Source organism: Diceros bicornis, chromosome 2, assembly GCF_020826845.1.
Source record: "Diceros bicornis minor isolate mBicDic1 chromosome 2, mDicBic1.mat.cur, whole genome shotgun sequence".
Lineage (NCBI taxonomy): Eukaryota > Metazoa > Chordata > Mammalia > Perissodactyla > Rhinocerotidae > Diceros > Diceros bicornis.
In genome coordinates, this window is record NC_080741.1 from 13,840,732 (window position 1) to 13,867,175 (window position 26,444).

Below are 26,444 nucleotides of genomic sequence, written 5' to 3' on the forward strand. Positions count from 1 at the left end.
ATGGCTGGTTCACTCTTTAAGCCTTTGGCCAAGCCTCCCTTCCGGTGAGTCAGGCTGACAAGGAAGCCCAGGGCCATGGCTGGCCCTGATTAGATGTCTTAGAGAACCCAAGCCAGGCCAGGACCCACCCATCCACCTCACTGAGCCCCGGGGGTTTCATCGTGCACCTTCAGGGTGGACAGGGCCGGGATAGACTGTCCTTTCACCTGGCTGTCCCACTGAGATGAGCCCTGGGCTGGCTAGGGAGGGACGCAGAGCCGGGGCCTGGGCGAACAACTGATGGCCTGAGCATCCCAGAGCAAGTGGGAATAGTTGAGAAATGGGCCTGATAAGGGGTACAGCTGTCTAGAGCAGTGGCTCCCAACCAAGGGTGATTCTGCCCATCACCACCCCCAGGGGCATTTGGCAATGTCTGGAGACATTTTCGTGGAAGGTGCCACTGGGATGTAGTGGGTAGGAGCCAGGGACGCTGCTGCTAAACCTCCTACAATACACACGACAGGCCCCCAAGACAAAGAATTATCTGGCCCAAAATGTCAACAGTGCCGAGGGTGAGAACCCCTGCTGTAGCACAAAGGGGTTAAAAGGGCTGAGATCCAAGCCACTACCTGGGATGAAGTGCCTCTGCCCTGAGGAAGAGGCCTGGTTCCTAACTCAGCCAGCTGCTGTGTGAGGATTGGGGGGGTGGGGGGAGTAGTGCTGGGGGGAAGAGAACCCTGTCACCCAGGCTGTGATTCGTGCAAAAAGCAATTTGAAAGAGGTGTTTAGTCTTTAATAAAGGGTCAAAAAGTCAAGCCACATGATTATGTCATCTCCTTGCTGGCAGACAGCAGACAGTTTTAAAGCACTATGACAGACGCACCGGGTGGGAAATGAGACGTGATGGAAGACCTCCACTGAGCACTGTTTCTAATAGGAAGGGGTTGGAAACGACATAAACGTCCCCATCCGTGGGAACAAGCTGGATAAACAATGGAATATCCTGCAGAAGAATGAGAGTTCTTTCTATGCACAGATATGCATAGGTCTCCAGATGATATTAAGTGAAAAAAGCGAAGTGCAGAACACTGTGGGGTACCGTGCTGCGTTAGGTGAGAGGAGGGAAAAAGCAGCAGTATATTGATAATTGCTTACATTTGCATAAAGCGGTGGATCTCAAACTCGAGTGAGCATCAGAACTGCCCAGAGGGCCTTTTAGCCATACTTACTTTAACAGCAGCAACCCTGCTTCTCTCTGGGGGAGGGATGTGGAGAGCGCCCCACTTTCCTCCCCAGAGTTGAACTGCTTTCCCGCCCTGGCCGCCCAGCGCGCGGGACTTTAGACAAAGGCCTGTAAATGGCTTCTCTCTCTAATCACTCCAGCAAACACCAGGAGACTCCCAACCCTCAAGTGGCCGCTGAATGTGAGAAGTTCATGGCGTTTGAAGGAATCCCGCAGGAACCGAAGAGTTGGGGCCAATAAAGCAAGCCCCCATCTCCACTTCTTTCACGAGGAGGCGAACTGAAGATCTGAAGGGAGGTGGCCTCGGCCAGGAGCAAACCTGGCCCTGCAAGGTCCCCGCCCCCGCCCCCACCGACGGGGGAGGAGCGAGGGCTCCGGTGGATCCTCCGGCGGGCTGTGTGCGCGCTCGGAATCCAGCTGTCGCCGCCCCGCGGAGCCCCCTGGCCCCGGAGAGCGCGCATTTCCGGGCCGCCCACCAACGCGCTCGCCTCGGTACCGCTCCAGGGCCGACAGCTGCTCCCGCCCGCTCCGTGGCCGTCCGGCCCCAGTCGCCCCCCGAAATGCCGGTCGACTTCACCGGGTACTGGAAGATGCTGGCCAACGAGAATTTCGAGGAGTACCTGCGCGCGCTCGGTAAGCCGCTGCCCGCCGCCCTCGCCCGGCGCTAGCCGCTGGGGGCGCGGGGAGTGGGGGGCGCTCCGCAGAGCCCCCGACCCCGCTGCCGCCTGCCTCCGCCTGGGCGAGCGCCGCCCCGTGCACCCGGGCGGCAGGAAGGGCGGCCGCCGCCAGGGCTCCGAGGGTGGCCAGCAGGCTGCGAATTGGAGATGGGGTTGTTAGGGTTAATTGGTGGCAAATGTCTGATAGTTGGCTCTAGACGTGGATAATTTCATTAGGAAAGCGGGGCTTGGTTTGCTAGCTTTTGTTTTTAAAGGGTTAGCATAAAGGCAAAAAAACTTTGTTGCAAAAAAAGAAAGAAAAGAAAAAAGCACAGACCGGCTGCGCGCAGAGACTGCGCTAAGTGAGCAGGAAACCCCCACTGTTTTCCCGGGGCGGGGTGGGGGGACCTGGGGCTCTGCCACCTTGGGAACAGCTCTCTGAGTTTTTCGGCCAACTCTCTGTCCCTGCACTTCTACAGATGTCAATGTGGCCTTGCGCAAAATCGCCAACTTGCTGAAGCCAGACAAAGAGATCGTGCAGGACGGCGACCATATGATCATCCGCACGCTGAGCACTTTTAGGAACTACATCATGGACTTCCAGGTTGGGAAGGAGTTTGAGGAGGATCTGACAGGCATAGATGACCGCAAGTGCATGGTGAGGTTTTATGTACACCCGGGCATCTCCTGCCCAGGGACCCTGACCGAAGGCTGGGCTAGTTCATTTGAGAGGGGGGCAAAGGCCCTTGTGTTCTTAGGCACTGGGGATCCTGGCACTCCCGGCCCCCAAGTAGGCAGCTCCGACTCATCACGCATCTCCTCCATCCAAACAGATGGTGAGAGTTGTGAAAGCTGCGGTGAGTTGAGTCTGGGCTGTGTCTGGGCGCGGAGCCAGGTGCTTCAGACACGTGACTTCACCTAATGCCCGCAGCTGCCTTTGAGGGAGGTATGAGTTCACCCATTTCACAGATGAGGAAACAGCCTCAAAGAGATGAACCAACATGCCCGGAGTAGCACAGCTAGGGAGGGGCCGGGCTGGAATTCCGGGCGAGTCTGTTGACTGTTCTCCGCTGGCTGCATGGGGAGCTGGTGGAGGAAGGAGGGAAGGAAGAGAGGAAAGAAAGAAGAAACCAGGGAACCCTTCTTAAGTGTAAACTTCTACCTGACCTAGCACGAAGCTGCTCTAGGAAGCAGAGGGCACGTGATCCCTGCCGGAAGCCGACTCGCCTGCCCCTCCTCCTCCCAAAACTGGGCTTTGGCTCCCGGACTTCCCTTACCCCCTCACCCTCCATTGCCCACCGAGCTTCCTTTGAACCTTGCCGCCAACACCTACTCTGAACGTCAGTGCCTGCAGCCCAGGCCAGCCTCAAGGGAGAGGCGAGGGGAGGGAGCCTCCTGCCCCCAAGGGTGGGAAGCTGGTGACCGGGAGACCCCAATTAGCACTGCCACAGCAGACTCCGGAAGGTCAGCCCCAGCCCTCCATCGGCGTTCTCAGGTCGCTGGGAGGTCAGGGTGCTCTGGTCTTCTTTTCCCAGTCTTGAATCCAGAGCTGGTTTAGGCTCACCGCCAGGGAGCGGCCTTGCTTAGAGAAGAGGCCCTCCCCCTCGTCCTCCTCTCCCTCTTACCCTCCCCTCCCAGGTCCCCTTTCCCCCTCCCCTTCTCCTCCCACCTTTACCAAAGGCCTGCTGTCTGCCCTGCACTGCACCAGTTATACACCCCAGCCCAGGGAGGGAGGGATTAGTAACCCTGTATTAGGCAATAACTGAGGCTCCAGGGGGCAAAGAGACTTGCAAGAGATGGGATTTGAACCCTAGGCCTTTGGACTTTGAACCCCTCTGCTGGTAGCCTTTGCAGAAACCAGATGGCTCAGATTTGTTAGGACTGTGGTTGAAGGCGTGGTGGTGTCTGGGAGTAAGGAGCCCAGGCCTGGACAACACACACACACACACACACACACACACGCACGCACACACCCGGTTGTTGATTCCTCTGAAGGTGGTCCCGAGTTAGTGTTTGGAATGGTAGTGGGAGGGGGGTAGCTAGCAGGCACCATCCTTGGAGAGGCCACTAGTGGGAGAAAACACTGTTGTAGGGAAATGTCAGGTTGTGCCTTTAAAAGGCCCAGGGCCTCTTAATCTGCCCAGAGGCTCGTGGTGGGACATGAGACCTTCAGACAGGGTCTGCCTCGGTGAGCAGGGGCCCTGCCTTTCTGACCACTGCCGGAGACCTGCTCCCCAGCCCACGGCGTGGACCTGCACCGTGATCCCTGTCCCCAGCTCCCTCGTGGGGCACTCACAGAGCACATCACACATCTTTATTTTGGGTCACCGCAGCCTCTGGAGTATACTGGCTGGTACTTGGCTGATTATCTTCCCCCTTTCATTCCCTCCCTCATCCGTTAACCCGTGGAACGTTTATTGCTCACCTAGTAATACTGGCTAATTCTCATCAGGTGCTCACTGTACACCAGTTACTGTTCACATTGTATTTTTTTTTTATAATTTTATTTATTTATTTTTTTCCCCCAAAGCCCCAGTAGATAGTTGTATGTCATAGTTGTACATCCTTCTAGTTGCTGTACGTGGGACACGGCCTCAGCATGGCCGGAGAAGCGGTGCGTTGGTGCGCGCCCGGGATCCGAACCCCGGCCGCCAGCAGCGGAGCATGCGCACTTAACTGCTAAGCCACGGGGCTGGCCCTCACATTGTATTTTAACTCAGTCTTCACAACACGGTTTCAACCCCACTTTACAGAGAAGAAAACCGAGGCAGGATCTCTTGTTGTGGGACCTTGGGGGAAGTTAAGTAAGGGGCAGAGGGAGGATTTGAACTTGGTCCATCGGCTCCAGAGTCCAGGCCGTTACATTAACCACTGCACCACACCTACTGCTTTCCTCACACGCTGGTCACTGCATCAGGCGCAGGGACACAGCAGAGCAGGTCCCATCCCTGATGCCTGGGAACTCACAGTCTTTGTGGGGGACACAGACACACACAGTCAGGACACAGTGAAATCAGTGGTGACAAAGGGCAGCACCCAGAGAAGGGGACCCCAGAACAAGTCCTGGGGAGGTGACTTCTGCACTTAATTGTGAAGAAAAGGGAGTGGCAGGGAGGATTTGGGACACGAAGCAGCATGTGGCCACCATCTTTCTCAACCCAGCATTAGCACAGGGTAGGTGAGCAGGTCAGGGAGCCCAGCGGCTGGGCAGACTGCGTGAAACTGGGCAGGATTCATGGTCACCTCTGCTGTCCCAGGGCTCAGGGCGGCCCCCTCCCAAGCAGACAGCCACTCACCTTGCTGTTGCCCATTGCGGGAGGGCGTTCCCTTGCAGAGAAGCCTTTCCCTCGGGGCTGTCCAGCTGGATGGTGGGCCACCCCGAAGAGCAGGGCTGAGGAGGGTGTCGGATCATAGAATGAGAGCCACTGTCCAGCCTAAGACTTGTGAATAGAGGGGAGCTGCAGGCCAAGAGGTCTCCAGGGCTCCTGGGCAAGCTGGTTGCCAGGTCACCACTGCTCCTCCTGCTCCCTGTGCTCTGCACACAGCAGCCAGGAGCAGTGGCTGGGAGGCCAGCTTGTCCTCAGCATCAGGTTGGCTTCATTCTAAGACATTACGAGGGTCTCAGTTCTCACCTGGGATCATTCAGTCATCTGTTTTGTTCATTCCTTTCTTGGTCCTACAAGCATTTCCAGGTGCTTACTCTGTCTTGGCAGCCCCCATGTTACTGAGATGAATCGCGCAGGATTCCTGCCCTCCTGGAGTTCAGTGTAGTGGGAGAGGCAGACCAAAGTGGCCAATAATTCTGTGATAGCGTGCTATCACGCTAGAAGGACGAAGGACAGGCAGAGAATGACCCCCTCCCAGGTCAAGGAAAGTTCTCACAGGAAGTGGAGGCTGAGCTGTGGCTTGAAGGATAGACAGGAAGTAGCCAGATAAACAGAAAAGGGATGAGAGGAAGGCCAAGGCCAAGAGAACAGCGCTTGGTAGATGCTGCCAGACCTGCCCCACAGCAGGCCCTGGGCCCAGCCCTGCGGACACAGAGGCAGTGGGGCCTCCTGGAGCACCCAGGCCAGTGCAGGAGGCAGATATCTTCAGGCTGTTACAGCCCAGTGTAGTGATGGAAACTCAGCAGGCTGAGCACAGGGCTGGGGGGTGGGGGAGCAGTGGTCATGGAAGGTTCCCCAGAGGAGGTGACAGCCGAGCAGGGCCTTGAAGGACAAGTAGGAATTAGGGCAGATGTGGAGAAGGGATAAGAGCATTCCAGGGTGAGGGAACCAAGTGCACAAAGGCCCGGGGTTCAGAAGAGTCCTGGTTGGGAGGTGGTTTCGGGAGGTGAGAGGTGCAGTCTGTGAAGACTTCAGGGTGGCTGGAGGCAGACTGTGGCCAGGGAAGTGGAGAGTGATGAGGACTCGGTAGGGAGCTCGATGTGGCCCTGACAGGCCGCAGGGAGCCTGCACCGGGAGAGGCGTGGTCAGGCTGACACCCCTCCCCAAGGGGCCCACAGGCTCGCTGGCTCAGAGATCTCTGCTCCCGCCTCTTCTCCACGGGAACACAGACATGGTTCCCAGCCGAGGGTGAAATTGGCCTGCAGATGTGTTTTGTTTGGCCTGCAAAATGTTTGAAAAATTTCAGAGCCAGTTGCCAGTGATAGCCAAAGATTGTAAGATTTCATAGAAAAACTCATATTTCTGGCTGTTCTTACCAAAAAGAATCAAGGTTGCTGAAAACTCTTGGGTGCCTGTTTTTTCCTGTGCCGTGCAGATCCCTGGGACACTGTCGCAGCTGCTCCCTTTAGATGGGACGTTCTCCAGGTTACCATCACCCTCCTCCCCCTCCTCTAGAGTTGAGGAGCAGTTGGTGGTTTGCGCTGTGGCTTCCTCAGAGCCGTGCTTCCCAAAGCAGAGAGCAGCAGCAGCAGCACCGAAAGAACTTGTTAGAAACACAGATTCTCCAGCCACACCCCTGGCCTGAATCAGAAACTCTGGGAGCGGGGCCAGCGATCTGGGTTTCAGTAAGCCCGCCAGGTGGTTCTGATGCAACTGAAGCTTGAGAACCACTGCTCTGGAGTAAAGAAACATCTCTCTGTGCCTGTGTCTTTACAAAAAGTAGAAACTATAAAATCAGATATAGAGGGCCTCATGCCACTGGAGAGTTTAGTCCGTCATCTGACCCCTATGGACTTGCAGTTGGTGCCCAGAACCACCTGAAATGGCCCTGTAGTCTCTCCTCAGGCTGAGGGATTCAGACCTGTATAGCCCGGGATCACTCAGCTCACATTTGCAGTCTGTTCTGTTCAGATTTGACCTGACCCACGATCGGCAGGGGCTATCATTTTGGTGGAAATGTATAAAATCTGGGCTCAGCTTTTCTCTACTGCCTTCGTCCATTAAGATGAAATCTCAGGCCCGGTTTGAAACCAATATCATGGATTGACTCTAGCAGAGGTAGGCCCTGGCAGGACAGGGGGCCTTGAAAAAGGAAGGTGCTCCTCAATCTCAAATAGTGTCCCCACTCCTGGCCCGAGAATCCCCCTGGAATGAGGAATGATGGGGTTCTTTGTTCCCACCCCCCACCCCCCATGAACAGCTTTTGTGGGAGAAGACCGAGCCTCAGACAGGAATCACAGCTGGGAGGGAGCCTGGCTCTGTGTGGTAGAGGCAGAAGGGCGATTTGTCTTCCCATCACGGACACAGGTCAGGTTTTCCCTAGAGGAGGCAGCTTTGTTCTCTCAGACTGGCGTGTCCTCCCCGGGCTGAGGCCCCGCCTTCATATCCAGCTTTGAACTCAGGATGACCCCTTGCGCAGAGCCTGCCTTCCACTCCCAGCCCTCCGGCCCTCTGTGGCCCCTTTGTGGTGTTCTGTGTTTTTATTGTAAAAGGAAAATTCAAATAGCCCGGAAAGAGTAGCCTGAAAGGGAAAGGAACCCTTCCCTCTTGGCCCCATATCTCTTCCCTGGAGGGTAGAACTTACCAGTTCTGGAGGATGTGTCTGGAAATCTTCCTCGAATATGTATAGAGCTGTCTATCTTTTGATCAAATAATTAGTCAATATCTCTATCTGAAGCCTAAAAAAAAAAGAAGAAAGGAAAGAAAGACCCACTCCTCTGCACAGTGTTTTTTCACTCAGTGATATTTTTTAGGCATCTTTCCATATGAGCACTTAAGGATTTTCTGAATTCTTTGATTTTTAACCATCTGTGTTTCCATTCCTTCCCTGCCTGACTTCCTCCTTCCAGCCATCCATCCGTCCGTCCATCTAGTTATATATGGTAATAAATAAAACCCACCAAACCGCTGTTAGCCTTTGGTTTAAACTCTTGCCAGCTTTCTGATCCTGCTCTTGACTCATTAAAGAGAGTTTTTGGGTTCTTATTTTGAAAAACACAATGCCAGTGGCAGAATTAGCTCCCTAGGCTGCAGAGCTGAGAATGCCTTCGGATCTGGGAGCCTTCTGAGAGCCACCCCTCTGAGAACAGGAACCCAGCATTCAGCTGGGGCCTTCGCAGGATGGAAACACGGAGTCTCTCTCATGTCTTAGCTCAAGTTCCCCGATCTTTGAAATCGGTGTCAGCAGCATGCTTTTGAGGATTACTAAAAGAGGAATTAAAACAACCCAAATAAAATTAACAAAGTAGCTTTCAAGAATCACACTGGTTTGTTAGGTCTTGTTGGTTGTTCGGCCAGAACAAACGAAAATCCCGTGTACTAAATCCTTGTTAGCAAGGCCATGCTGCACCAAATGGTTTTAGCAGCGTCCTCTGTTACCTAACTGACAGAGCAACCTTAAATGCTTGGACATGCTGCCTCTATTTTCATATCTGCAAAATGGGCGTCATGATGGCTGCTCTGCCTATCTCTCAAGGCAAATTCTGAGGACCATAGAGATAGGACAGGGGACAGTGCCCTGTGAGGCCGCAATACTGTGTGCAACAAGGGCCGAGCCCTTCTGATACCCTAGACTGAGGGCAGGACATAGTCACTCATGGTAGCCAGGGGTTTAGTGGGGGAGGCACAGCTGTTTTTCTGACTGACATTGCTCCCCACCCACCCAAAGAGCACTCCTTTTTGGTAGGACTTACCCCCACTTGCCTGGGGGCTTCTGCTGGAGCTGCAAATCATAGTGCACTGTCTCTCCTGGGATGAGCACCTTAAACCAGGGTGATGACAGTGTCCCATGGCCTGTCACATGATTGTGCATGTGCCCCAACTGGGCCAATTGCACCCTTTGCTGGGATTTAATTTAGGGACCCTGGGAGAGAGGTGAGTTCTAGTCTCCCTAAGGTTGATAAGCTGGTATGATGTAAGCTTCCATGCCATCTTCCATGGCTGCATGGAGAAATCCAACAGAAGGAAAAAGTAAGATAAGGCCAGTAGAGAAGCAGAAATGAGAGAGAGAGTGCAACATTGGAGGGTTGTGGAGCTCCTGACACTAACATCAGCCCAAGACTTCCCATGCACTGGAGCCAGTACATCCCTTTCTTTCTTCTTAAGCTATTTGAACTGGTTTCCTGTCACTTGCATTTAAAAACATCCTAAGACATTCGGAGTCTGGAGATCATGGGTTAAGAACCACATAAGTAGTTAGATCAGTAGTTCTCAATCTTAAGCACGTCCCAACTCCAGAATTTCTGATTCAGAAGGTCTGGAGTGGGGCCCGAAAATTTGTGTTTCTAACAAGTTCCCAGATGTTGCTGATGCTGGTGGTTCAAAGACCGTGCTTTTGGTGTCTACTAAGAAAGAAAAACGAGAAAGTGGGCTGGCCGATGCCCAGGTTCCTGTGATATTCTTGTCATGATTCATTGTAATAAGCCTGTGCTGGGGTTAAGGGTGCCCAGTTCTGGAGGATGAGTGAATGCAGTCCAGTCCCTGTGGGCAGAGTCTGCCTGGAGATACCAAACTTGCAGGAATTCACGATGGTTTGCTACTGAGGGTCCAAGTAGGTGATACCAATAGTGCGTGCAGCTTGACAAGTGTGGGGTATGACAGAGCAATTAGGAGCTTTGGCTTTATGATGGACCTGGATTTGAATCCTGGATCTGCTTTCCAGCTTTTTTACCTTGGGGAAAGTACCCTCTGGGCCTCAGTGTCCTCATTTGTGAAAAGGAGCCATGGTAGTACCACTGATGGGATTGTTGTAAAAATTAAATGTGGTGATGAATTATTTCAGTTTTCTATTGCTGTGTAACAAACCACTCCAAAACTTAGTGTTCCAAAACTCCAAATCAATACCAGTTGTTTATTTTGTTCATGAATCTACAGTTTGGCAGGGCTCAAGGGGATGGCTCATCCCTGCTGGATGCCATGTCAGCAGGGAGCTGAAGGATCCACTTTCCAGACGGCTCGCTCACATTCCTCACAACATGGCAGCTGGGTTTCAAGAATGACGGGGCCAAGAAAACAAGGCAGAAGTGTATGGCATCTTTATGATCTACTTAGGCTCTGAAGTCATATAGCAACGGTTTTACCATACTCTGTTGGTTGAAGCAGTCACAAAGGCCCACCCATCTTCAAGGGAAGAGGACATAGACTCCACATCTCAGTGGGGACATGGCATGGTTCTAGAAGAACATGTAGGGTGGAAGATACTTTAGAAAAGTTCGAAGTGCTATATGCATGCTAAGCTGTTACCGCAGTCCCTGGTGTGTGGTGAGTATATGCATTGAGAGTTGGAACGTTATTCTCTGGCTAAGCCTTGAAGGTCTGTCGGGGTTGGGCTCTTGTTTCCGACTAATCTGAGCAGCGGAGCCCAGGAGGACTCTGTAGGGGTGGGAGAGGGTGTGTGGTGCCTGGACCAGGGCCTCTGCAGGCAGGGCCAGAACTCTGCCCCCTGGGCCACCTGCCATCCAAGTCAGGCCCTGCATGGGAGGCTGGCTTGTGGACCTGACAGGAAAAGGAGAGTCTTGTGGGAAAGCCTGAGAGTGTTGGGAGTGGTCCAGGACCTCACCTTCAGCCTGCAGCCCCTCCAAAAGTCCTGAATAGGTGGGTCTGAATAGTAGCTAAAACCACTTTCTAGGTGTGAGCTCAGTGTGGGAGCCTCTGTTTCACTGGTTTACCGTCCCAGTCTCTGAGGGTGTCTAGGCTCTCGCAGTCAACCCAGACCCCTGGCTCCGCAGGGCCTGCGACCAGAAGAGATGGGTGAGGCTGGAATCCCTACCATCCTCCCCTCCAGGCATCCAGAGGCTATAAGCTGATGACTGACTGCCCTTAGGGTCTCCTTTCCCCGTGGAAGTCTCTAGAAACTAGCCCCTGCAGCCCAGGTCCTATTGTTAACATTTTACCTGGGCTCAGGGATTTATTCATATTTGACGGAGTTGATTGAAAACTCCTCTGAGAACAAGGGCTGTGCCTGATTCACAATAGCTTCCTCCCTGGGAAGCATTTTTGTAGCTGTGTCGGTTGTATAAATTGAGTTGTGCTAGAGCGCACGAGTGTGTGCACGCACACACACCACCCCTTGTCCTCCAAAGAGGACACCAGGTCTCTGTCATGCTGCCTAAAATTCCGCCATTAGAGCACATTTATTTTGATTAAATAGCCAAAGCCTTCTCTAGGTGTTTCCTTTAGTACTCAGATACCTTAGAGTGCTGGCTGTCTTTAACACGGGGCTGTTATGAGTCAGCCCTCCCTCTCCTCCTCCCTCCTCTCCTTCCTTCCTTCCGCCTTCCTCCTTTCCTGACCTGAGGGTCAAGGACAGCATGGAGTACTCTGGGGAAGCGCGTATAAACAAGATGGCAGGGAGGAAGGATGGAGCAGAACCCGGGCTGCAAAACCCGCCTCCGCCAGCCTCACAGCAGGACTGGCCCCACACTCAGAAAATGAGGGGAAAAAATTCTTTCTGACGGTGTGCAATGAGTCAGAAGAATCATCATACTCTTTGACTCAGAGATCCCACTTAAGGGATTATATTCCAGGAAAATCACTCAAAAGAAAAAGAAGAAAGGTCTCTCTGTTTGTACAAAGGTGTTTGTTGCTGTGTGGTAATAATCCTCAACAACCCGTGTGATCATAGCAAACTTCTGAGCTGCTATGTGGCAGGCTCTGCCCCAGCACTTTCTGGATACCGTGTAATCCGCCAACACCTCTAGAGGGGAGGCACTGCTCTCCCATTTTACAGACAAGGATCCGAGGGTCCTGCCCAAGGTCACACTACTGGTTAACTGTAGCCCTGGGTTTCCACTTCACTCTCTCTGACTTCTGACTTTGTGTGGTTTACAGAACAGGCTGCCCCCTGCTGGTGTTCCTGAGTACCAGATAGCCGCAGGTGATTAGAGCAGCTATGGCTTTTTAATTCCCTAGACCACTACGTGGCCTTGTAAATGATCACTGTGAAGATGAATGAAAAGCGTTTGTGGGCAGTCAGTCGACAAGGGCCATAGATTCTGCTTCTTAGCATCTCTTTTCCTTTTCCCATCCCCATATCTCTTGCCCGTAATAATAATAACAATGAATATCTCTTGTGTTTACTACGTGCCAGGCTCAGCACTTTCCGGGGTTATTTCGTTTAACTACTGCAGTATCTTCCCGTTGATCTCCCTTCCACCATCCGCAGTACTTCAGCCCATCCTTCACATTCTAAAAAGGGAATCTGATCATGCTACTCCCCAGCTCAAAACCCCCAGAGGCTCCCCAGTGCCGACAGGCATAGGCTGGATGTCACTGGGGCTCTTCAGGACATGGCGGCGCCTGCCTCTCTAGCCCCGTTCCCTACCTCACACCTTATGCTTGGCCCTGTCCCACCATTTGCAGGTGCCTGCACTTGCCATTCTCTTTTGCGTCTCTCTGCTCCCTTCCCTGGGGTAAGTCCCCTGCCTCCTCCCCCTGGGAGAATAATTCCCCATTGGTTAAGACCAGCCCAAGCTTAGCTGCTCCATGGATCTTGTCCTGACTCCCCATCCCACCTTATCCTCTCCGTTTGCCTCACTGTCTCTCTCTACCAATGCTGCTCCTAGGGCACCTGTGATGCTTGTTAATGCATTTGAGATTCTAGACAGTGGGGCCCACATCTTTGTATCTCCAGTGCCTAGCAGAGTGGGCTCCAATGTGTTTGTCAAATGAGTGTTAAGTTAAAATAGCAGACCCTCAAACAATATAAATGGTAGTCATTCATCAGAACACCTCAAGATCCACTTCCCATTTAGTAATAGCTAATGCTTGCTGCGTATTTCCCATGTGCTAGGAATTCTATGCATTTTCCATGCATTAATTCTTTTAATCCTCACAATTCTATGATGAAGGTGCCAACATTCTTCCTATATTATAGATGAAGAAAATGAAAGCAGAACAGATATCCCTTGTCTGAGATCAGGTAGCTGGTGGAGCAAGGATTTGGATCCTGGCAGTCTGACTCCATATTGTCGCCAGAGAGAGATGAAAGTGCAGTGTCCCCTGATGAAGCAGTGGTGTCATGGGATGGAATCTTCGGGTGCAGAGGAGTGAGGTCTGGTTTGCATCTCTTTCTCATTGACGGTGGAGGCTGGCTTGCTGGCTGAGAACTGTAGCTTCAAGGGTTGAGGGCAGCTGTTCCTGGCCCTTGTTTAAGCTCTTGCTTGTCCATGGCCCAACTCCCTCTGAGGCGGGGCCTGGCAACCTGCCTGAGTCATAACCAGTTCGGCTTTGGAGCCAGACCATTGTCTTGGAATCCCATCTCTGCCACTTACAAACTGGGTGGCCTGAAGCAAGTTACTTCACCTCCCTGTGCCTTTGCTTGTCTGTGAAGTGTGGTAATTATAAAGTAAGGGATACCTACTTCATGGTGAGGATTAGATGCAGGAAAACCTGCAGTCAACTCCTCCGTCGTATGAGCTGTTACTATTAATTCTCTCACCTTGTAAACTGTGTCCTCCAGAAGACAAATTCTGGGGGTGGTAACGTGTGAAGGGCCACCTGGCCATCCAGGGAAGAGGTAGCAGGGTTACAGGAGTGGAGGCTGGCCTGAAAGGGCACGTGCCTCTCCACATTCACAGAGAACAGGCTGGGGAAGGCCAAGAGCAGAGGGCAGTTACTGCTTACAGAGTCATCATGTGGCCAGCACTGAAATAGGTCCCTGAATCCCCATGTTTCATTTCATCCTAATGGCTCTCTTCTGTGGGAGGCCTCATTAGCCCCATTTTGCAGATAAAGAAATGGAGGCTCAGGGCCAGCCCGAGTGACCTAGTGGTTAAGTTCAGTGCGCTGCACTTCAGCGGCCTGGGTTTGCGGGTTCGGATCCCAGGCGGGGACCTACACCACTCATCTGTCGGTGGCCATGCTGTGGCGGCAACCCACATACAAAAAGAGGAAGAATGACAACAGATGTTAGCTCAGGGCAAGTCTTCCTCAGGAAAAAAAAAAAGTGGAGGCTCAGAAGGAGTAAATTGCTTGGAGTCACCCAGCTAGAAAGAGGTGGGGATGGATTGGAGCTCAGGCCCGCCTTTATCCAAGTTGTCATCAGGTCCCTCCTGAATGCCCAGTTCGGGCAGGCGAACCGCTGTCCAGTGGCTGGGCCAGATGCAGGCCCACAGCCTGCCGGGTACTATTCAATGGCAACGGCATCCACGGCAGCAAGATGTTCATGTGGGAGCAGTGGGCAGGCAGGCAGGCAGTGGGTTCAGAGTCGGGCAGAAGGGGGTTTAAACCATGACTCATACTCTTCTGGCTCTGTGGCACTGGGCATGATGACTGAGTGCTCCAGGCCTCAGAGGCTCGGGGCCAGTGTCACTCCAATGGCTAACCCATTCCTGTAAGGCCAGTCTATGGAAGAGTAAACAGTTACATTGCCTGGATATTTTGTCTACAAAAAGCGGGGGGAGGGGTGTTCATTGGCTGAAAAATTATGAGTACCCCTAGAATGTTTTCTGCCATTCATTCATTCATTCATTCAACGAAGGGTAGTGTGCGTTTCCTCTGCCATGGATCCTAAGGCGGCAGCTGGTATCCCGCAGTGAAGAAAAGGATCCCAGACCCCAAGGGACTCTCAGTCAAGACATCCTGACCTGCTCACTCCTCCGCGGGTACTGAGCCAGCATCTCTTATCTTCTGGGGCTCTTTGTTTCTGTTCTCCTTTAAAGATGAAAAATAGAGGCTAGAGGCTCCTGTGGAAGTGGCGAGGCCTCGGTGGCCTCTGCCTTTCAGAGCTCTTCTGAGCCTCTCTGGCAGGACGGCCCCTCCCTATTCCACGCCCCCTGTGGGTGGACCTGATAGTAAGCTGATTCCTTGCACTGGCCAGAGCAGCTGAGCCAGCTGTGCCTGCCAGATAAGCAAACATCTGGATTCCCCATTGCACCAGGTGTGGCTGGTTGGAGCCACAGAGATGTCAAGTGAGGAAGAAGAGAGGCTGTGAGTGATCTCCCCAGGAAATTCTGGGCTCGGAGGTGCGGGATCAGGCCCCGTGGGGAGGGTCATGCCAAGAGAGTCCAGCCGAGGGTCATGCCAAGAGAGCCCAGCCGAGGGTCATGCCAAGAGAGCCCAGCCGAGGGTCATGCCAAGAGAGCCCAGCCGAGGGTCATGCCAAGAGAGCCCAGCCAGGCAGAGCCCATTTAGCAGCCTCACTCATGCAGCCCCCAGCCTCCCCGCATCTGTCCAGGTTGTTCCTTCTGCCTGGGATTCCCGTGTTCCTCTTTTCCAGTTTCTACTTCTTAACCTAACTCTCATGGTTTTTTGGTGTCAATTCCAGCATTACTTTCAGTATTACCTCCTCCAGGAAGCCTTCTCTGGTGGACCTCTGTCCCCACTTCAGAGGCTGATGAGGTGCCTTCCCATTTCCAAAACTACCATCACCTATCTCTGCCAGCACTTGCCATTCTGCCGGAACTCTCTGTCTGCTTGTCTTCTCCTCCAATAGTCTGTGGGCTCTTGAGAGCAGGGTCCTCACCTTACCTGCTTCTATCCAGCACCCAAGGCTGGTGTGCAGGTGTGGGACCCACAATGCTGAATGCTGTTTCCTTGTACAGAACCATTCTGTAAAATCCTACTGCTCATTCAAGGGTCAGCTTAGATCAGGGAACTGCTGGCACAGTAGCCAAGAGCGTGTGCTCCAGAGTCAAATCTCATCTCCCCACTTGATGGCTGGGTCACCTTAAAGCCTCAGTTTCCACGTTTGTAAAATGGGGAGAAGCGAACTGCCCCAGGAGGTTTAAGGAATCAACTTGATATGACCCCTGCCTTGTTGAGTACCTGCCTGGCACATAGTGAGTACTCAATAAGTGTTGTTAAGATGATGTTGGTGACAAGGATAATGACAGTGGTGCTATTACTTCTACCAGGAAGCCCTCCCTTACCCCCAGGCTGGGTTGGGTACCCATCACACATCCTAGCACAGAACACGGCTGGTGTTGCTGCCAGTTTGCATGTCTGCCTTTCTTCCAGGCTGAGCTGCCCCATGGCAGAGCGTGGGTCCAGCCCAGCCCTAGGGCCACCCTCAGTGCTGGGCCCCCACAGTGACTAAGTGCCATTTCACAGGAGCCCCGTGACCTCCAGCCCCAGCTCCCTCCTCCCTATCCAGAACCTCGGCCTCATGAGGCCTTGAGCCCTCTGATGGTTTCTTGTTTTAAAATTGATCTCGAGCACTTCCTGGAATGTTTAAGGAATTTAAAAAATGACATGTCAAGATTAGTGTTAACGTTTTCTCATTTTGTTTGTCCTAAGAATTGTGTTACCATTTGCAGTCAGCTTCTTCAGAGTATTAGAACTGCATTCTTTCATCCCCCAAAGGCCTTGTTGTGGCTTTACTGGTTTGTAGTAGTTGCTTCTAACAGCTTTTACTTCTCTAATTACTCGTTCACATTTTAAGGCCTTATTAATTTAGTTTTAGTCTGCTTTAGAGTGAATTGGCTTCCCTCGCCCCCCAAATGTGCTGATTTTAGATAATTGCCAGCCCCCTAGGAACAGACTGGAAGAAGAGGGGCAAACCTATCCACTCAGCCAGCCTTGCCTCACGGGCACCTAGTGGACGTCTCAGCTGGAAAGTGTTCAGTTCAAGCGATGGCTTCACTCCTAAGCCCTAGGTGGCTTGGGCCTGTTACATAACTAAGCCCAATTTTTATCAGCTCTAAAGCTTGAAGGTCAAGTGAAAGGTGATGGAAAGCTCCCAGCACAGTGCCTGGCACTTGGCAGGTTCTCTACTCCCTTCCCTGCCCCTCCCATCCACGCACTTATTTAACACAGGCACCAGAGGCTGAGAACTTTCTTATTGTCCCAGGAGCCCTCAAAGAGTGAAGCACGCTTTAAAATCAAACTCCAGGAGGAATGGCCGATTTGCATCTTTTAGCAATTCACATCATGTGAAAGTGTTTAGTCACTGTCTGGTTTTTCAGTTTTCCCCCCAAATTTAAAGAGCTCAGGCTTTGGAGTCACACCTGGGTCAATCCTGGCTCTGGCCTTTGCAGGCAGAGTCACCATGGACAAGTCCTCCCCTCTTATGACCTGGCTCTGGAACCACAGAGACAATAAGGTTCAGTCCCAGTCCTCTGGGAGGTGCGTCCACAAGCAGAGAGCCTCCCAGAGCTGGGTGGGTGAATCTGGAGGGATCAGTGATGCATCGTCCCCCTGCTCGTTGGAGTGGGTATTTTGGGTACTGGGAAACTTTAACGAATGTCACAAATTTTTGGCAGCAGAGTCGAATCCCACTATTTGTGGTTCATGCCAGGTCACTGCCACAAGATGGGTCCATTTAGTGGGAATAGTCTGTCAATGGTGCAGGTCACCTGCACAGCAAGGGGGGCTCAAGACTTCCCTGGGACGTGCCTCCTCAGGCTGCCTGTGGGAGCCGGGTTTTCTGTGTCACTGGTCCCCATGCAGCAGTGCCAGCTGGGGTTTCTAAGTGGTCGGGAAGCTGGATAATGGCTTTTGAAGTGACAGTCCCTTGTCAGAATGATGCAGAGCTGTCTTCATTCATCTGTTGGTGCATGTCCTTTTGGGAAAGCTGCTGACAAGGCCAAAGTGTTGGAGGTTATTGGTTTTTAATAGAAAAGTTAGACTGGCTTTGCTTTACAACCAGCTGCCCTGGGCTCTGGCCTGTTTGCAGACTTTCAAGTGGTCTGTGCAGTTAGAATTACTGCCAGGAGGGGAGTTGAAAGTGGCCATACTTCCCCCTTGTCCTTGGATTTCTCTGGGCTTCATTTCCAGGGTGGAGTCCCAGGGCCCAGGGTGGGGTGGAGGCAGACTGCCTGTCCCCGTGGTTTGTACCATGTCCACCTCAGCCCCCACAGGCAGCTGCCCTCCCATGCCACTTGAAAAGCACTGGGGACATCCTCTTGCCTGAAATGCCTCCATGAGACTCTGATTAAATGGATTGAGCAGTGGTGAGTGTCTCACCTAGGAAACTGGATTGAATGACTTCTTAAAGACCCTTCTAGACCTGGCATTCAGGCGGCAAGGAATCCTTGTCCCAGACTTCACTGCTCCTGGTCTAGCAAAGGTGGCTGGCTGTGCATCGCCGAGGGGTCACAGAATGAGCTCTTGGGTCCTGGGGAAGGTTGTTATCAGAAGTTACATTTTGTGTCACAAGAAAACAAGTGACATTGCTCATTACTCATTCCCCTTCCAACGTGACTTCTTTCCTTTTTTCCTCTCATTTGTTTTCAGGTGATCGGCCTCTTCCCTGACTCCCTGCCCCCCTTTTCTGTTCTTAGGACAAATCTGATCCTCCAGGAAATGCTTGGTTTATTCCCACAGGGTACAAAGCCTAAAAAGAAAAATCCTTGCCCACCAAAAGTGAACATGGGGTAGCAAAGTGGGAGAACTAAATGGTGTTTTTGGAGCCATCACCGCTGTCAGTGGGGAGTCCCCAAAACACATCTGCTTAAACAAAGGCTAATTCAGTTTTAGGGGCAGCAGACATGGCAGTGCTCCTGGGCCTCCGCTCAGCAGGCAGCCCCTGCGTGGACTCCCGTTGGAGGCAAGTCTCCTGGAAGGTGAAGCGTTTCTGAAACATTTAGCCATGATGAATAGCATGTCCATCACTTCTTCACAAATCTCCAACTTTAAAAAAAAAAAAGGCTTTAGTTATTATTCAACTTGGACAAGCAGATCCCATCCAGATCTAAGCTCTGGTCGTGATCACCCTTAGCTAGTGCCTCCTGTGCCAGCCTCATGCATTTTATGTGCGTTTTCTCTCACCCTCAGCACAACCTGGTAGAGTAGGTCTTTCAGTTATCTAATGCCATATAACAAAACACTTCAAAAGTTAATAACTTAAAACAATCACCATTTATTCTCACGATTCTGTGGTTGATTGGGCAGTTCTTGGCTCCATGTGACTGCGTTCAGCCGAAGGCTCGGTTGGGGTGCCTCAGTTCCCCTGCAGGAACCTCTCTCTCGTCCTCAGGGCTTCTCCACGCCGCCTTTCTCTCCAGTAGAACAGCCTGACTCCCTTAAAGCACGGCAGCTGGGTTCCGAGGGGACAAGCCCCCAGCATACGATTGCTTGCGAAGGTGCTGCTTGCGTCATGCTTGCTTGTCCCATTGGCCAAAGCAAGTCACACGGCGAAGCCCAGAGTCAGTGTGGGAGAGGACTTCACAGGGCATGAATATCATGTGATCTGTTGGGGGCCACCAGTGGAACAGTCTGCCACAGTAGATACCATTAATCCCTCTTTTGTGGATGAGGGCAGTGAGGCTTAGAGAGGTTAATCCCGTTGCCCAAAGTCATTCCACATAGCTAGGGACAGAGGGCAAGGAACATGTTCTTTGTTGACAGTACTGGGTCAACCTGATACAGGTAGAGGGTGTACAGTGGGGTTGGGGGAGGTACCAGGAGCCCAGTGTAAGTGACAGCTGAGCTTCCAGGCCCCTTGAACCCACAGGACAGCCCGGCAGATTCCCTGGCCCGCCTGGTGAGTGCTCTGCCTAACGGCTCCCCACAGCAGATCAGAGCCGCAGGGCTGTGTGAGGGCACAGGCAGCACCGGGAGGCGTTGACAACGTGCTCCAGGCCGCAGTCCCAGTTTTCAGTCTGGCGTTGTGGCCCCGTCTCTACCTCCCAGCCTTGTTCCTCCCTGTCCGTAACTCCAAGATGGCTTCTACAGCACTGGCTGCCTTGTGCTTATTCACTCTGTTGGGAGTGCCTTCCCACTTCAGAAAACTAGCTTATGTTTCATATAAGAATGAGGCTCCCTCGTGGGCACCACAGGCCCTGCGCTTCCCCTGATCCCGGCGCCTACCACGCTGGGCTGTGACCGCCTGGCACTTCTCTCTCTGCCCTTCTCTGCGGTGATCTCTTTAGGGCAGGGGCCTTTAGGACCCATCTCTGGCTCTCAGCACACACACCCAGCAGTGGCTGGACTGAACCGAAGGGTGTTGCCCCTGGGAGCTGCTCAGAGTCTTAGCACAATGCCCATATTTTTTCCGCATCCCCCAAAGACTTCAGCAGACATCTGCTGGGCACCTCTGGGTGCCCTACCCTGGGCTGGGAAACAAGGGGGCGCTGAGTCATGCAAGGCCCACCTTCCAGCCCAAGTTCGTTCTCTCGTTACCTGGGGGTCACTGAGAAAGTCACTTAACCTCTCTGAACTCTGCCTCCCCTGTATATTCAGTATAGACGAGAACAGTCTCTTCTGTCCAGCTCACCCTGGGTCAGAGTCAGCGGAACTTGGGGGTGAAAAAGTGCCTCCTTTGGAAACTGACATAGCATTGGTGTGTTAAGGAGCTTTCTTTTTAAGAGGTCTGATTTGTAGGGCTCTAAGAAAGGATTCTCTATGCCCAAAGAGCCTTCTGCTCCTTGTATCCCTCCATCTATCATGATGTCTGAAATTCTGCCACCCGTCATTCTTTTGGTAAGGTATTTTTATTATGTATATCCAAATCGTCCCTGTTAAAAGATACCAAATGATCTGGAGAGGGTAACACGTTAGCCCAGGAGTAAAGCCTGCTGCTGTGCCATTAACGAACAGCTCTTCCCTGCTCATTCTCCAACATTGGTGTTGAGGGTAGACAGGTGTGAGCTTTCTGGAGCTCAAGTTGGCAATACTTATCCAAAACCTTACAAACATGCGTACTCTTTAATGCCACAGTTCTCCCTCTGGAAGTTTATTCTAAGGAAACGATGTGTTCAAAACTGTGTGTACAAGGAAGTCTTATTTATAGTAGCAGAGAATTATAAATAACCTAAATGTCCAAGAGTTGGTAATGGGCTTAATAATGGTACATTTGTGCAGTGAAATACTGCCAGGCCCGGCTTCATAGGCCTGTGACCACACAGTCGCACAGGGCCCCACACTCAGAAGGGCCCCTCGCTTGGGTTAATGCTCTGCTGTCACCGTCTTCAGATTCTTCATCATTTCCTTAAAAGGAGCCCCTTGTTTTTATTTTGTGCTGGGTCCTACAAATTATGTAGCCATTTCCTGAATATGATGTAACAATTAAAATAATGTTTATGGAGAATATTTGTTGAAGTGAAAAAATGCTTCTATTAAATGAAGACACTAGGCTACAAATCCATAAAGGATGCAATTCTAATTTTTCAAAAACAAATATATATATGTATTAGTAGAAAAAAAGACTACAGAGAAATACACCAAAATGTTAGAACAATTATCTCTGAAGAAGCAAGATTACAGATATTCTTTTTGTTACTGTGTTCTTCCTAGAGCATTCTTGTATTTTCCAGCACAGAGGGTACGGATATGCTTATTGACTCGGACGTTTCCCGTCGAGGCAGAGGTGTGTACATCGTAACTGAGAACCAGCGGTTCTCTCTTGGCCTCTGATAGAGTCTGGAGCCCTTGGTATGCAGAGTAGACTTCTGGATAAACACACGAGGAGAAGTTCCGTTGATGAGGAAGCCAAGTGTTCTTATGGGCTCCTTGAAGTCGAAGACTGTCTGAATTCTCAGTCTCCACTTCCCTTCACAGGCCTGGCATGGACAAGGCCCCCAGGGAATGGCTTGAGGTCATTAGTGGTCTTTACTCGTGACACACCTCGTCAGACATTAACTTCATTACATTCTGACTTGGAGCTGGGACCTTCTCTCTGGCTTGGGGCTGGACGTGTGCCCCGAGTGATCTCTGGACCAGGGAGAGGAGCCACCCCCTCCCCAAGTCCTCCTGTGCCCTGTCTCCCTCTGGCAACAGGCTCCAGGGGCAGAGGTCGGACTTATTCCTGTGCAAAGCTGGGAGAACACAGCTGGCTCCACCTGTCACCCTGTGCGTGCGTCTCCTTGCCGGCTTCATCCCAGCAGCAGAGGGCAGTAGTGCTCAGCGAGCCCAGGAGGGAGGCTGGGAGTTGGGGGCAAGGGGGAGGTGGTCCTCCTGTAGGGAGTGCCCACTCACTCCGCACCCATTTCCCAGATTTCTCCTTCTCTCCTGGATGCTTATCAGCTGAGCCTGGCCGGCAGCACAGCAGTCCTAGCACCTTATCTCTGGGAAACCGAGGCCTCTGCATTCATGTCCTCTGACCCCTCATACGACAGATGGAAACACTGGGGCCCAGAGAAGGCATGGACTTGCTCAGAGCCACACAGGAACTAGGGGCAAACGGAGTTCTGACCGCTACAGGGGGAGGCAGGGCTCATAATGTGGAATTGCCCCATGTGGAAAGCTGTTGAAGGGAGGTGGGTAGCTGCAAGAATGGGAGATGCTCCCCGCACCTGCACACGGGTCCCAGGCCAGACTGAGTTCCAACTCTTTGAGCCTGTGTTTCTGGGTGGGCCCTTACTGCTCCAATAAGACTGAGATCTCCCCTGGGCACAGGCTGGGCCTTCTCCTGCTGTCTGTCTTCTTATTCTTTTTATATTCTTTTTATTACTATGTTCTTCCTAGAGCGTTTCAGCTCCTGGCGGGGCACCCCGTGCTCAGGGAAGATGTGAGGGCTCAAAGGTGGGGACGAGGTGGCACCAGCAGGGCAGCGGGAGCTTCCTCCTCTTTGCCCCACGGTTCCCTGGAACCCGTCCGAGGAGCTTCCTGAGCGTGCCCTGTGCTGTCCCATCTCTGTGCCTTTGTCTCCTGGTGGTCCACCGAGAACCCCTCTCCCCCAGCGCCTCCTTTCCTCTGCTCCAGGTCCATTCTCTCCCTCAAGGCGCAGGCCTGGGGCCTCCTCCTCCCAGAGCTTCCCCCTCCCTGACTCTCATCTAGGCTTCCACAGTTACGTCCTGGTCTGTAGCTCTGGTGACACTGGACACCTAGGGAAACAGTGTAGTCCAGTGGGAGGGGGACTTCAGAGCCCCACAGATCTGTGCTCTGACCTGGCTTTGCCATTGACCACCTGGGTGAACTTGCAAGTCCCTTAACCCGATCTGTGAAACGGAGGTGCTAATCCATGCTCCAAATGGGCAGTCGTGAGGATTTACAGACCACACAGAGAGTGCCGGGAAGAGCGGCCATCTGTACCTACAGGTGGTTGTTTATATCTAAGGTCATTCCCCATGAGATGAAAAGCTCTTTGAGGGCAGGGGTGGGGTCTTTTTGGTCACCCAAGACCTTGCAAAGGTTGAAACAATGAATGAACAAATGAATGAGTGAGTAAATGAATGAAAGAAATGTATGGGAATGGGCAGGGTACTCTGAGGAGTCTGCCCCTTACCAGCAAGATGGTGGACAGCAGTGTGCGCTCAGCCCTCAGGAGCCCCTTCTCCCTCCCCAGCCCCATTCTCAGCCCTTGCAGTGAGAGCCTTACCCCAATGACTTTTGTCTCTCCTAATTACCCTTTTAAATGAAATTTATGAAAGTTTCTCTAAATTTTAAAACTGATTTGCGGGGGCCATCCCAGTGGCGTAGTGGTTAAGTTCACACGCTCCACTTCAGCAGCCTGGGGTTCGCCATTTGGGTTCTTGGCGTGGACCTATGCACCGCTCATCAAGCCATGCTGAGGCAGCATTCCACATAGAACAACTAGAAGGATGTATAACTGTGACATACAACTATCTGCTGGGGCTTTGGAGATAAAAAAGGAAAAGAGGAGGATTGGCAACAGATGTTAGCTCAGGGCCAATCTTCCTCAAAAAAAACAGTTAAAAAAAACTGATTTGTATTCTTTAATAAGAGCATGTGATGGATGGGGTATTTATTTTTTAATAATCCTTTTTTTTTTTTTGTAAGGAAGATTGTCCCTAAGCTAACATCTGTTGCCAGTCTTCCTCTTTTTGCTTGAGGAATATTGTCCCTGAGCTAACATCTGTGCCAATCTTCCTCCATTTTGTATGTGAGACGCCACAACAGCATGGCTTGATGAGCGGTGTAGGTCCGCACCCGGGATCTGAACCCGTGAACCCCGGGCCACCAAAATGGAGCAGGCGAGCTTAACCACTATGCCACTCGGCCGCCGGTCCAGGACAGGGGGTATTATGTTGCAAATTTTCTATAATGAAATTGACTTGAGCACACTCTGGGTCATCAAGGTTGGGGCGGCCCCTCCCCCAGCCCCCAAGGGCTGCTTGCTCAAGACTGACAGACGGTGGTTTTTCGCTTGGCAGACCACGGTGAGCTGGGACGGGGACAAGCTGGAGTGTGTGCAGAAGGGCGAGAAGGAGGGACGCGGCTGGACCCAGTGGATTGAGGGTGATGAGCTGCACCTGGTAAGTTCCTGGGTCAGGGGCCAGGCCAGGTGAGGTCCCAGAGGCCCTGGTCACTGTTGAGATCTAGGTGGACCTTGGAAGAATACCCCGTGGCTGGGCCTTTGTTCTGCTCTGAAGCATCTCGCCCAAAGCCCTAAGGAAGGCACTTGAGTGACTTTAAAAATTGAGCAGTGTGTTTTCAAGGTCTGGGCTGACCCAGCTGTCCAATCAGGGAGGAGGTGAGGAGGTGTGTCTGCTAAGCATCAGAGGTGGAGCCAAGCCCTGTGGCCTTCCATATCTCTTTCTGTTCTCTCAGCAGCCCTATGGGCCAGAGATTATTATGGTTCCTATTTTGCAGATGAGGACATGGACGCTCACACCCAAGTTACACAGCTAGAAAGTTGCAGAACTAAAATTTGCTCCCAAATGATGTCTATTTTCACGATGCCAAATTGTGGCAGGCCAGAGCCAAGGAGAATTCTCTAAGCTTCTCTAAGACATGATCTCAATTATCTAGATTGGGGGAAGAGCAGCCTTTCTCAGCTCAGGTGTGGGCCCCACTCACCCTGTCCTCCAGCCTGGACCTCTAGTCAAAGCCGCTTCCACTCCCTCCATTGTGTGGGAAAAGCACCCACGAATCCAGAGAAGGGGCCTTAACCCCTGGAGGGCTAAAATAACACACGTCCTCTGAGAGGAGACCTCCCATCTCTTCTCTGCCCCCTTGGAACTCCCCAATTACCTTCCTTCCTAGAAAGGAGCCTGGGCCAGGTGACCTGGGTTCTAGGCCTGCCTCACTGGGTGCCTCTGGGTAGGTGCCCTCCTTCCCTCAGCCGCCTCTGCAGAATGCTGTCCTACCACATGGGGGCCTGCAGAGATCGGGCTGCAGGAGCTTTGGGAGGCAGGAGTGCTGGGAAGAGGCCCGAGGGCGTTATTTTCAGAGGCAGCTTAGCCTGATGCAGAGAGCCAAGGCTGCAGTGCCTGACCTTGAGCCGGGCTCCCCTCAGGCCTCTATTTCCTCCACTGCAGACAGTGAGGGTAGATGATGTGATCTCCATTGGCCCTTTTAGCTCAATAGTTCTGTGGCTCCAGGCCAGAGGTTACAAACTGGTTGGCAGGCCTCTTTTATTTGGCCATCAGTGGGCTTCAAACTTCTTCACCCACCAATTTGAAAATTAGATGTCACATAAATATTCAGATTTCCAGCCTCTTTCAAAAAAAAAAAAAAAATTGGAAGGCCTGACAGCACTGTGCCGTTATTCCCCCTGGCAGCACTCAGCAAGGGCTGCCCTATAGGCAGGGCAAAGGCTTTCTTAGCTGCATTTTAGTACTACCTGGGAGCTTTTAATAATAGCGATTCTGCTACTCCGCCCACTGAGATACTGATATTACTGGTCTGGCTGGGACCCAGGCATTTTTCAGACCCCCCAGGTAACTCCAGTGGGCAGCTGAAGCTTGGAACCACCACGCTAGTTTGCAGCCCTGGTCTGCGGTGACCTGTTGAGCCCTTTGGGGATCAAGCCATGTGTCTGGGCCTGATTTCTTCCAAGGCTGGGCACACACTCTGTCTTGGGCTCAGGCCTGAGGTTCTTCAAGCCTTTGGCTCCTTGAGGGTAGTAGGAGGAGAGGCATCAGAGGGTCCCGTTGGTCAGTTCTGAGCCACATCTGTTTCCCGGCCAGCTCTGTCTACAGGGTGTAGCAGAGCCTGGTCTCCACTGAGCCAGTTCAGCCGGCTTTCCAAGGAATTGGTTAGTTCAGACCAACTCCTGGGGAAAAATAACAGCCACTGAGTATTTTCAAAGTTCTTGTCCTGTAGATGCACTGAGCCCCAAGTGTGACCTTGCTCTGGCCAACGACAAGCATCTGCCTTTGTTTCAGGAGATGAGAGTGCAGGGTGTGGTCTGCAAGCAAGTATTCAAGAAGGTGCACTGAAGCCCGAGCAGCCCCGGGCCTCGAGGAATGAGCAGCAGGACGTGTGGCCGGGATCCCCCTCTTTGCACCGCATGGGCAGAACAGGCCAGGCGTCTGTCAGCAGAGGCTGTCTCTTGGCTTTGTCTCTTTCCTTTTCTTAAAACGAAGCCATCCCAATAAAAGTGATCTCTGCTCCAGA

General features: G+C 52.3%; 1 protein-coding gene across 1 annotated transcript; it reads left to right on the forward strand.

Moving 5' to 3' along the window:
• On the forward strand, positions 1-26,444 carry RBP1 (retinol binding protein 1). The gene is made up of 5 exons (XM_058550296.1): positions 1-44; positions 1,494-1,855; positions 2,358-2,536; positions 24,257-24,358; positions 26,213-26,444. Exons 1-5 carry the CDS (start codon positions 1-3, stop codon positions 26,264-26,266), a joined length of 741 nt encoding a protein of 246 aa, XP_058406279.1. The 3' UTR covers positions 26,267-26,444.

Bases quoted from the DNA above. Each gene is read 5' to 3' on its own strand.
- RBP1 (XM_058550296.1), top strand. From the start codon at position 1: ATGGCTGGTTCACTCTTTAAGCCTTTGGCCAAGCCTCCCTTCCG. The intron at 1,856-2,357 runs GTAAGCCGCTGC...GCACTTCTACAG, and splicing joins GGAGTACCTGCGCGCGCTCG to ATGTCAATGTGGCCTTGCGC. The intron at 24,359-26,212 runs GTAAGTTCCTGG...CCTTTGTTTCAG, and splicing joins AGGGTGATGAGCTGCACCTG to GAGATGAGAGTGCAGGGTGT.